Source organism: Cinclus cinclus, chromosome 17 (genome assembly GCF_963662255.1).
Source record: "Cinclus cinclus chromosome 17, bCinCin1.1, whole genome shotgun sequence".
Taxonomy (NCBI): Eukaryota; Metazoa; Chordata; class Aves; order Passeriformes; family Cinclidae; genus Cinclus; species Cinclus cinclus.
In genome coordinates this window covers 2,257,806-2,270,077 of record NC_085062.1, presented here as the reverse complement: position 1 = coordinate 2,270,077, position 12,272 = coordinate 2,257,806, and the positions used below count along the sequence as shown (strand labels likewise).

Here is a 12,272-nt window from a genome sequence, read left to right as displayed (position 1 = left end):
CTCCCGTAAGAGGCGGCGGGTGCTGCGGGGAAGGAGCGGCAGCGAGAGCCGGCTGGAGCTGAGGGGAAGCAGCGCCCGTGAGGGGAAGGATCGCCGGGCGGGTTCTGTTACGGGAACGCGGCCGCTCGAGGCGCCTCCTGAGGCGGGCACGGAGCCTCCCGAAGCGGGCTGAAGGCGGGCAGCAGCCATCGCTCCACCCCGCGCCGTTGCCGTGGCCACCGGGAGGCGTCGGGCCGGTCGCCGCCATGAGCCTGGACGACGTGCGGGTGCGGTGGCTGCGGGACCGAGCGCTCTCCCTGCTGAATCTGAGTGAGCCGGCGCCTTTGGAGAAGCTGCTGAGCCGCGGCGAGGATGCGCGGGTCGTGCTGCGCTTCTTCGGCTTTGGCGCCGAGGGCAGCGAGGATGAGAGCGGGGCGGGCACGGCGCTGCTGCTGCTGCGGGCCGAGCGGCCCGGCCCGGCCGGTGAGGAGCGGGTGGGAGAGGGACCCCTGTCCTGGCCTGCTAAGCTCTCTCCGGCCACAATTCCCTGTTTCCCCCTCCTTCAAAGCCCTCTATCGTCCCATCTGCTGAGTCGCAGCCCCATGACCTCTGTCTTCACCCCTTTTCCTGCCTTCTCCATTCCTTGGACTGTGTTCTCTTGAATATCCTTTCTATCACACCCATTTCTAGAATTTTGTCTGCTCTATTTGTGGGATTTGCATAATCCCTCATGCTTTCCTCCCATTTTTCCATTTGTGCAGATGCAGGTGTCACGAATGTGCGTTTCTATGTGGCTTTTAATGAAATTCCTGAAGAGTTTCTGTCAGATTCTACTGTGTATTTTCTGAGGGATGCCAAAGGTATGTGCCCTGAAGAACTGCAGCCTCAATGTTTTCAGTTTTGCAGTTCTGTTCTGTTCTGAACAGAAAACTATTTTCTAACTATCAGGCTGGGTTGTAAAGACTTAGAACAAGGTGATGATGCTGAAGTATTTTTCTGCCCTTTCTGAAAAAGCATTTGCACTATTAAAACCAGCACTAGTTTTGAACCTGACCTGCACCAAACCTAGTAATGTTTTACTGGAGTTTTAACTTATTATGAAAATGACTTTTTACTTTCTGTATCAGTTAATTAGAATTATACTGATTTTCTGTATACTGTTTAGAGGGAGTTGCTGAACCTAATAACCTGACTGAAGCTAATGAAATTCTTCCTCAAGTGATAAAGTCTAGTATACTTACTGATGATACTCTCTTGATGCTAAAGAATGCCATCTCACAGGTAAAAGAGTGACAGCTTTTATATATGGAATCTTGAGTGTTTCTAGGAGTGATTTCCCTATTTAGTATTATATGGACTATGCATAAGAAACATTAATAGTTAATAAGTGACTTTTATATGCCAAAATGAAGTTTTTGTTGATCCTTGTTTGTTATTTTGTTTCCCCATTTTTTCCCCTATTTGAGGGTCATTTAAGGGTGTGACACCAGTGACCTCTTATTTCTGTGCTCACAGACTTTCATAAAGGTGTGCTGGAGCTATTTCCCTGCACAACTTGAAATTGAAGGAGACACATTTAAATTTTAGAACAGTATCTAATGGTTAAGTTAATTGCTAGAGAGCTTTTTTTTTTTTTTTTTTTTTTTTTTTTTTCAGTTTGACCCATCTAATTTATGGCACCTGTTTCAATCCTAGCAGTTTTCACCAGCTCGCTCTCATGGTCAGCAGCAAACTGAGAAATCTTCCTTTGATTCAGACAGTGAAAACACAGATTCTGAAGAAAGTAATTTACCCGAGACTGAATCTAGAAAGTCCCTGGAGGACTCTGATACTCTAATGAGGAGTGAAACTCAGCTGAGTATACCAGGTGAAGTGAATGTTTTGCCTCTGCTAGCAGTGCAGAGCACATGGCAGTAGAACGAGGTTCACCTGAGAGTGGCTTTATGGAGAATGACAGATTTGATTAAAGCTGCTCTTTGCTGATACCAGCTGTGGTTTTCTCACTCTAAAGTATAGCAGGCACCATGGAGAAATGGATGAAATCAGTGATAAGTTTTTCAAAGGGTTTGGAGTAAGAGTAGGAGAGAGGGAGACATATCCAGTGGTGCTACGTTACCAATGCTGCCAGAACAAGACAGTTCATTCTGTGTGTGTTTTTTTCCAACAGAAGATCTTAAACTGGAGATGCCAACTGTAAATCTAAATAGAGAAGTGACTCTTCTTGCCACAGTTCCAGGAGTGGTTCAGTCTCTGAAAAGCTGTGCACTGACCTGGCAGAAATTAATATGCAGAGTCCTGGAGGAACAGCTGAAAAAGGTTCCGCAGGTAACTTTGCTTGTAACACCAAGATGCTTTTATTCCTGGAGACTTTACTTCATTTCCCCACAATAACTGTGTTATTTTAAAATTCCTCCTCATGTTTGATTGTTGGAAAACCATTTACTAATTCTTGAAAAGTAGAACAAACAGAACAAACAAAAATTCTTGAAAAGTAGAACAGAGGAACTGTGTGTCTCTGGGAAGTAGAATATAAATAAAATATGAAGTAATTCACTGCAGATCCTACCCACACAGGATAACTGTGTAAAACTAAGGGACTTTTTTAATCTCCTCTCTTCTAAAGAGCCAAGAAATACTAAAAGCTGCACTGACTATTTTTTTTTAATAGACAACTATATATTTTCTTTTTTTGTGAAAAAAGTAATTGCAAACAAAAGAAAAAAATTCTTATTTTCAGGTTTTGATTCTGCAAACACATATATAACTAATACCACTAAACATGCTGAGGGATTTTAAAGTTACCTCTGCAAAAGCCATAAGCTCATGGATACACTCCCCATCAGCAGTTCCCTTCAGTGTGTGTACAGCTCTTTATTTCAGGGATCTTCTGTCTAGCTTTTTGCATGGTTGAATCATACCAAGTTTCTCTCAGCATAAAGTTTATTGAAAAGAAGGAACAAATATAATCCTGCTTATAAATATTCACTCTTGCATAGTGGTAATTCAGCTTTTTTTTTTATTTGACTGCACATTACTTGTAGGGTAATGGTCCACTTGCAGAGATTTACCTCTGGCGTGAAAAAAATGCTGTTTTAAGTGCTCTTACTGAACAGATAAAGCTTCCAGAAGTGCAAAAAGTCTTGGAAATACTACAGGAAGCTGAATCTGAAATTACTGGAGATTTACAAATAGTCTTAAGTGACCTCAGAAGACATCACATGCAGGCTCAAGATAATGCTAAGTTTCTCTCAACTCTGGAACGCCATTTGAAGGTACCTGTCCTTGAGAACTTGGTGAAGTTGGAACTGCACTTACTTGAGTTGGGTTTCTTTGTTGATGTAATCACTTCTTGTTTATTTATCAGTTTTTAGAAACAATAAAGTTATACTCTAGATTAACAAATTATATTTAATTTTATAAAAGAGTTACTTATTTTGTTTGAGTTTCAGTGGTCCTAGTGTTTGAAAGCTCAGAACTGTGAGCACTTGGTTTGTAGTCCGACCTTGGGAGTTCTGATGGCATAGCTGGACAGGGGAAAACAAAGATTTCTCTACTCCATTTTTTTAGGTAGTTTCTACCACAGATTACAGTTGATGTTTCAAACTTTAAATTGTATTGAAGATCATCCAAACAAAGAGCTGAACCAAAATTTAAAATCGGGACCTAAAATCATTTGGAGCAAAAGGTGCAGATTTGCACATATTTAACCACGTGTGTTATTTAGGCACCAGGATGTCTCCTTGTCCAGGTTATTTATTTAACAATGCTATGGACAGAATAAACATTGATTCACTGAATATCAATTTCTGTGTTTTCATGACATCTAACCCCCAACGTGCATTTAATAGAATTTATCAGCTGGCACTGGGGTTGATGTTATCTCGAATACAATCCCTTCCCTGCTGAATGCCCTGAGACTGCTGTGGATCATGTCAAGGCACTACAACAGGGATGAGCGCATGGTGCCCTTCTTGGAACGAATTTCTTGGGAGATTTCCGCTAGAGTGCGCAAAGTCGTGGATCTGCAAACACTCTTTAAGTAAGTGCTGGGTTTCTGTTTAACTGAGCTGTGTTTATTAAAAGCTTTGTCTTGCATGAAGACAAAGATACAGTAGATGATACTTCCACCAAAGAGGTGTCCGTGTTTTTCAGCCATCTGAAGTTGTGTTACAAGGTCAATTAAAAGAATTAAAAGTCAATTTGTTTTGTATTTTTCATAAATTACTAAATCAGCCCTGAAGATATAAGTTCTCGTCCTCTTTTGTATTGAAAGAACATAAACCAATAAAACAAATAAAAAGATAGAAGCAAAAAAGTGGCATAAATATAAACAAAATCACTCCTCAAATAATATCTCCTTTCAAAATGACATTGAAAATAAGTTACAAGTTTTGCCTAGATCTTGTATAGCTAGAAGCTGCTAAACCAGGGTATATTATTCCAGTTGAGATACAATTTTTTATTTATAGTATTTCTACCTATAATATCTTTTACTGTGTTGATTTGATTAATAGACAAGACATAGCTACTGCAAAAAAGAAAATAACAGAAGCCCGGAACACTCTTGAACAATGGAAAAAATGTTATTTTACTACTTGTATCCAAGTTGAAGAGTCAGGAAGTAAGCGATACTGGAAATTCGACGTGAAACGTTTGTTTGAAAAAACAGATTATATGGTTTCAATCTGTCAAGATCTGTATGATATTTTTCAGGTAGGAATATGGACAGTAAATAAAGAGATTGTGTAATCACTGTCTTCTCTAGAGGAGATTCTTTTGTGTTGTAGGTGTAGATTGCTAACAGCTTTTAGTTTTGTGTTTGAGACCCGAGTGGTGCCTTTGATTCCAACAAAACTGCCTTTAATGCTGGAGGTGGAATAACTTTTCTCCAAGTACTGGTTGGAGAAAGGTGCCAGTGTGTACATGGTGTGAACATAAGAGGCTTGCAGCAACTGCTTCACCGTTTGTGATTTTCATGGGTTGCTACCTTAATGATTTAGATAAAATACCATTTAAGTATATTATAATATAAAATTTGGCCATCTGTGAATCTGTGTATTAATTGCAGAATAACGTATCAATGGAGAGGTGCTGTGTTTAGGCTAATTTAAGTCAGGATAATTAGCAATATGGTCCATCAATAAACTGTGTGTAAAGTGGAGTGAAAAGGACTAATAACTGAGTATTATCTGTTATAACAACTGAAGTGCTGGGCCTGTAGATTCTTGCTATAGTTTTTTTACTGTCTTGTATTAAAATATTTGAAATTTAAATTACAGCAGAAACTGATAATTTTGAGTGGTTGATTTTTTTAAAATAAAAATTTCACAATAATGCATTTGGTAGCAGAAAAAATATTAAAAAGAAAGCTTTGTGCTATGTTCTTCTGAATGTATAGGTCACTGAAGAGCTTCACAATATGTTTATTCCTGAACTGATAACTGTGTCAGAAAATCCAAAGGGTGTTGATGAATTACAGAGAGAAGTGAATATAGTAATTAGTCCTATGGAAGACCTGACCTTTGACCCTTTTAGCATGGAAAGTGCACGTGACTGGGCATTTGTTATGGAAGAATTTAGAGAAGATGTTACAGTAAGTACCATATACTGTGATTCCCAAAAAATAGTAAAAACAAGCTTGACTGCTATTATTAAAAAGTATTTTAATTTTGCCCCCCTTTCTTGGTTTTGCAGAATGAATTTCTAGGTGACAGGGTTTCTTTGCTTTCTTCCTTCATTTAGGATATTGAAGAAAAGATGACAAGATTTATTGATGAATCTTTTATGACCCTTCGATCAGCAGAAGCTGCTTTTGACATGCTGTTAAAGTACAAACACATCCAGACTCGTGAAACTGTTAAAAAGCAGTTCATTAAAAAGTTCAGTGATGTTTTGGAGCAATATTGTAAAGAGGTATTCAATTTAGGGGATTCTTATTCAGCACATGAAGTTCTTTACCTAATGAAAAATCATAAATCTGAGTATGTCTAAATACTTGTGTGGCATCATTTACTATTTAAAAGACTGAAAACTTTTTAAAATAAACATGATAATTGCTCTCTCTCTTTTTTTTTTTTTTTTTTTTTTTGAGATGGAGAAATAGTCTGGTTAATTTGCTGAAATGTTACACACATCTCTGTATCTCTGTATATGTGAGACACTGTGTGGGAACAGGAAGGTGCTCTGAATGCAACAAGGCTTGTGGCTATTCCTGCACCTTGTAAACAGCAGCTCAACCTTCCTGAGAAAATGGATGTTTTTTTATACCCTATACCCTTCTTGTCAAGTTCACGATATCAGAAGGTGTCATAGATCAACTTTAGAAGGCTAGAATGTAGAAGACTGGATGTTGGAAAGCTGTTCATATTAGCTTTTTTTTTATATATCTCAAAGGATGTTTAACTTAATAAAATGTAATCTTACAGAAAATGCTGCCATAATGGCAGCTCCATGAGAGAGAAAGGAAGACAAAATAATTATTTTTATCTTGCTGCTGGAATTAGCTTCAGAACTTGTGCTGTGTATCAGACAGTGATGATGGACAAGCAGTGGGAAAATGATTCTTTGCAATATTTTATTTTCTTCTAGGTTGAAGTTGTTAAGCAAATCTTTGCTCAGAACCACAAGGATCCACCTCTGTACAAGAACCATCCTCCAGTGGCTGGAGCAATATCCTGGTCCCGATCCCTTTCCCATCGGATCACGCACACCGTTACTCGATTCCAGGAAGAGGAGGAGTTGCTTGCCTCTGAACGTGGAAAGGAAGTATGTTGGGTCTTTTGGTACTTGATGAAGGAAGAAACACTTTCTTTACACACTTCTAGAGATGTGAAGTGCTCTGTTGTGAGCTCTATTGCACACAGCAAGCCATGTTAGATGTGCAAACTGGATTGAAACCTTCCCACTGTTTCCCAGGGAGACAGGGATGGAATCAATCACATAATTCAAAAGTCCAAATTCTCCAGTGTCTGCATTAATTACAGGCTATAACTTGATCTCTTATCTAATAAAAAACAGAAACCATATTGAGAGGCCATATTAGGACAGGTTAGTTGGATATTTCTCATGGTCTTTAAAATGAGCTATACAGAGTTGTCCTTTCTAGGTGAAACAAATATATCTCCAAGTGGCCAAGAAAATGAAAGAGTATGAAGATGAAAGATACTGTCTGTGGAGAGAGAGGACAGAACTCGTGCTTCCAGTGTTACTGAAAGAGACTCTACTGACTATTGTCACTGATGGGGCTGCAACAAATGTTAATCCAGAGACTTCTGAGCAGGTGAAATGTGGGAAGATTTTGTACCAGGCTTCTCTGAGGGGAAAAACTGAAACCTACCTGATGGTCAGCAGGAATTTTCTGACAGTAATGTTTTAAACACAGATTTATAAAAAGTTCTGAGCTCAAAATTGCTTGTGGTCCTTTATAAGACATAGTTCCTGAATCACCTGGCAAATTATTGAATGTTGTTTCTGTATGTGTTCTTCAGTGCTGTGGTTCCTGTTAATTTGTAGGTTTTGGTACAACATTTTTGGGACACTGCTATTGTATTTGTGACTGAAGTTAGGTAGAGGTAGATTTTTAGCAGAGATCTTGCAGAGTCCTGTTCTGTTCCTACTAAACTTCTGTCTGATTCTGAATTTTCACTGGGATTTCTGTTGTAACTGGTTGCAGCAGTGTGTAAACAGAGGTGATGTGGTTTGTTTCTTGTAATTGATAGCTGAAAAGGTAGTTCTGGGTAATTTCTGAACCAAGAATGTTGAGGCTACTGTCAAATTTTAAAGGCATATCCACAAGCTGTGAATGTCAGTCATTCTGACTTTATCAAATGTCTCCAAAAGCTCACCTTTATATAATGCAAGGTGTTTCTCTCCTTTCTGCTGCTCTTTCTTGTGCTGTAGAGCTCTGCAGCAGAGGAGCCTGTCACCACCAAGAAAAATGTCTGCTTCACTCTGAATTTTTCTCCTGAAATTCAAGAGATTATCACTGAAACGAAGTACATGGAACAACTAGGGCTTCCAGTGCCAGAAATGGCAAGATACGTGGCATTACAAGAAGACAAATACCTTAGGTAAGGCTGTAACAGAATATCTGCTCACATGCAGCTTATGGCTGCATTTGAAGTGATTTCACTCCAAACAAGAACAGGCCCTGAGTCATCACATTTTGGAAATATGAGAGCACTTAGTGTTTTTTTTTTTTTTTTTTTTTTTTTTTTTAAGGGTACAATTTCTAGTGGCCATGTTGCACTTATAAGCTTTTCTCTGGCACTCTTGGCATCCTTTATGCTGTAGGACTGTTATACAAAATTAACAGCTTGTTCAAATCTGAGGGGAAGATAATTTGCAATGAGTTGCTACTGCCATTTAGATTTCAGCTCATTTAAACTCACTATTGCACTCTTCCTGTACAGCTCTGGATAAGTCAGTTGTGCCCAAATTATCACAGACATTTAGCACATAGGTGTGCCAGTAAGTCCCTAAATGGATTTTAAAGTTCACCTGTTCAGTTCACTAATGTTCTTTAAAGTGGGGCTGTTTCCATAACTTTCTGAGCTGGGGTAGGAGAGGTTTGCCCAAACACTATTGGAACCATATGAAACTGTTGTTTGGTTTTCAGTGGGAAATAAATTACATTTATAATCAATACATATTTTCTGGTTAGTTCTGCAAATTTTGCTTTATATGGAAGTCTGAATAGAATGATGGAAGTTCTCTGCTCTTTGGAGCTGTTTTTCAAGAAAATCGTAATTTTTGTGTTTTGTTGTTTTGTGTTTTTTATGTACCTTAGGTACACAAATAAATTGAAAGCCATGCTGGATCACTATCACAAATTAATGGAGATGATGAATGAAGCAGAAACCAAGCTTCTTGATCACTATATCCAAGAACTCTGGAGAATACTGAAATCAGGACACAAAAGACTCACGTGGAAGTCTGTAGGTAATGGAGATACTATTTTAAAGTGGCCTTAGACACTTATTTTTAGTTTAAAAAAATCTCCTCAGTTCTGCAATCTATTATATATGATGGCAGAACATATGATCCATCCTCTTGCCACAGGGACAGAATAACAGGTTAGACAAACTGATCCAGGAGATATTTCTTGTGTTTTTATAATCATTAAAAAACTGGAGATGATTAGAAGCCCTTAGCTAAAAGCTGTAAGGGAGCATGATGAAGGATTAGCTGAGAAAACATCTAATCTATGATTTTGCAGAACCTTGGGTTATTCTTAGAGATAAATCAGATGTCTGATTGTGGCAGTTTTGATGCATTGGTGAAATACCTGTTGAAAGAGAAAAAAACTAAATGGTTATGATTTATTTCAAGGTATTGGTGAATTTATTGTCCAATGTACACAAACCATTGGGAAGTTAGAGTTACTTGTCCATCAGATTCATCATATTTCTGAAGACATAAGCAGCAAACTTCAGTCCATAGAATCAACAAATCTCTTTAAGTTTCCATGTTCAAAAAATGGTGACAAACATCCTGGTAAGTTTTTATTTTAATTTCCAAGCTCTGTGGTGTTGTATTTTTCTCTATCTGCTACTTTGTGGTTTTAGTTACTAAGATAAACCCTTTTAATTGTTACCAAAACTGGCTGTAAGTAGTAATTCAGGGTGTAACAGAGGATGGAACTGGTTTCCTCAGGTGGAAATGGCAGCGAGCTGGTTGTCTGCCAGATCTCTCTGTCGCTTGAGTGGGTGATGGATCAAATTTCTTTCAACACATTGTAGCTGTAAAAAGGTTGCTATTAAATAATTGAATCCAATTAAAGTCCATATTTCAAAGGGTTGAAATATTAATAAATTAAGCATTAATAAGTGAAGTTATTTTTTTATCATTATATAAGATCAATTTCATGTTCCCAAATAAAACTAAGATAACTATTTCAGAGCATAAAACTGTTAGATCTTTTGCAGTTAATAATGCTATTTTTTTGTGTCTGTTACAGGAGCAAAACAATTTTTTGACTATGTTAAGTGTGAGCAAGCAAAAGTTGTGGAACAACTGGTTAGAAAGTATTCTGCAATTCCACAGTTGCTAATAGAAGTGGAAAGACGAGTTGCCAATACAAACAGTGGCAAATCTCCAAAATTAGCTTCCTATTATGCATATTGGGAAAATAGGATTTATCAGGTGCTGACACAGTTAATTGTGAAGTAAGTCAGTTGTTTGCTTTAATGGGTTTCCAGTCATCTTCAGGTTCTCCTGGATCTGTTGATGACTGTGTGTACTGACATTCTGTTTGAACCCATCAGTGACTTCCAGTTTGTGGAAGATTTGTATTTCTACTGATTTTTTTTTTCTGTGAAGAATGGAAAACTGATAAGGTATAGAGGAAACCCAGATTCTGAGAAAATGTATATTGGAATGTTGTTGGCAGAAGAGAGAAATAAGACCCATTTTCTGCAATGTGTGTAGTTGCACTTCCCTGGTTTGTCTCTAAAATCAAGGTTTTGTTCTCCTAAAGAATATGATTTTGAAAACTTGGTGTCTGGGTGCCAGGTGCTTCCCTGTACTGCATGGAATACGAACAAAGGTTTTACTTGTTCTGCAATGCTGGAGCAAGATATTAGAAAGTTTCTCTTACAAGCAAAGTATTACTGCAGTACAGCATTGCAGCTCTATTGTAATATCTGTCTAAGCTTCCCAACCATCTCTTCTTCCCATGATCCATGTTCTGTAATGTGATCCATGCACAGATGACTTTGCTGTGGTTCCTTGTCTGGGCTCTTGCAGTGAAGTTGACCACAGTTTCAGGATCCTTTTGCACCAAAATACCTCCATTCATTCCTTCCAACAGCCTCTTTTAGCAAGTCTAGCTTTTGCATTAAATCAGTTTAGCAGGACAGTTTTTCTCCCAGACACATCCGTGTTTCCAACTGGAATCAGTGATAACTCAGGTTACAGATCTAAGCATACACTTGAAAACTGCAGCCTCTCGAGCATTTTCCCAGGGGCAGCACCTGATTATTTCTCTCTTTGACACTGTTTTTTTTTTTTTTTTTTTTTCCTTTCTCAGGAATTTACAGGCTTTTAATGCAACTGTTCTTGCAAATGTGCCACAGTTACAGATAGAAGCTGTTTTATCTGTTCCTGAGATAACCCTGCAACCTAATGCCAGTGAGATTGAAAAAATGATTGTGCAATGTATCCAAGACTGTGTTGAGGTCACTAAGGTGATTTTTGGATAAGGATTTCTTTTTGTTTCCAGAGTTTGGTTGTGATTATAATGAAACGAATCTTTTTGTAATCTTGGGTAAGCATAAATGTCAAAGGGGTACTTTATCTTGAAATCAAAATATCCAGTACGTTGTTTTAATTTTACAAACTGTCTTAATTTTACAAACTGATGATCAAAGGAAAAAGATCCATACCATTTTTACTCAGGTAAAATTGTTGATTGCTTTTTAGCAATTTTGCCAGTGTAAGGACATGATTTGCTTCTATAAATCAGCATACATCAGAAGGAAGTACTTTTCAGATTGCACTGCAGATGTTACTTTCTGATGTATGAATCATCTGGTGGAATAAGGAACGTGAGTGGCCTCTTCTATATTACATTACATTACATTAGAAGGAGCAGAAAAAACAGTTCAGAAAACGTTGGAGAAAGGCATCCTAGGACAGCAAATATCTAGATGAAGTATCTATCTTACTGGCAACGATGTAGCAATATTTCCCTGCGTAAATAGTTTCACACTGAAAGGCTTTCCTGAAAAGAAGCCAAATAATGTGACAATGTTCCTGCCCTCTGCTGTTGGACAAATGATTCCAGATGTCACCTGAAATGAATAAATTTAGTTTAAGTGTGCTTTTTGTGCTCAGATTTGCTGCTGTTCTCCACTGCTGTATTCAGATTGTTCGAGCCAATACCTTTTCTTCTCTGTCATGCTATATTGTTGCTCAGCAAAGATTATAAAAGCAGATTGAGTAATTCATGGAAAAGTTTTCTTAGGTTGAAATTAACTCTTCTCAGGTTGATAGGAAAGTGTGATCTCTTTTTTGCTGTCAGAAAAACAATTGATTTGAGAAATAATTTTTGCCACTTCCTATATTGTGTACTAAATAATGGTGAATTCCTTACTGAAAGGGGAGAAAACATTGAAACAGGCTGCCCAGGGAAGTGGTGGAGTCACCATTCCTGGAGGATGTGTAGATGTGGCACATGGGGACACATGTGATTTAGTGGGTGACTTGGCAGTCCTGGACTGCTTGGGCTCAATGATCTTAGAGGGCTTTTCAACCCAAATGATTCTATGAATGATTTAACTAGACTCACTCAA

At 38.1% G+C, this 12,272-nt stretch overlaps 1 protein-coding gene across 1 annotated transcript in view; it reads left to right on the top strand.

The window, feature by feature from the left end:
• The first annotated feature begins 245 nt into the window (after window positions 1-245).
• DNAH10 (dynein axonemal heavy chain 10) overlaps window positions 246-12,272 on the top strand; it is a 48,872-nt gene continuing 36,845 nt past the window's right edge. Inside the window, exons 1-17 of the mRNA XM_062504036.1 lie at window positions 246-462; window positions 741-839; window positions 1,145-1,260; window positions 1,675-1,846; window positions 2,147-2,304; window positions 3,021-3,251; window positions 3,828-4,018; window positions 4,494-4,692; window positions 5,378-5,572; window positions 5,722-5,892; window positions 6,568-6,744; window positions 7,085-7,258; window positions 7,879-8,048; window positions 8,768-8,919; window positions 9,310-9,474; window positions 9,938-10,145; window positions 11,009-11,165. Coding sequence (XP_062360020.1) covers window positions 246-462; window positions 741-839; window positions 1,145-1,260; window positions 1,675-1,846; window positions 2,147-2,304; window positions 3,021-3,251; window positions 3,828-4,018; window positions 4,494-4,692; window positions 5,378-5,572; window positions 5,722-5,892; window positions 6,568-6,744; window positions 7,085-7,258; window positions 7,879-8,048; window positions 8,768-8,919; window positions 9,310-9,474; window positions 9,938-10,145; window positions 11,009-11,165 — 2,952 coding nt within the window. The remainder of the gene's footprint in view (window positions 463-740; window positions 840-1,144; window positions 1,261-1,674; window positions 1,847-2,146; window positions 2,305-3,020; window positions 3,252-3,827; window positions 4,019-4,493; window positions 4,693-5,377; window positions 5,573-5,721; window positions 5,893-6,567; window positions 6,745-7,084; window positions 7,259-7,878; window positions 8,049-8,767; window positions 8,920-9,309; window positions 9,475-9,937; window positions 10,146-11,008; window positions 11,166-12,272) is intronic.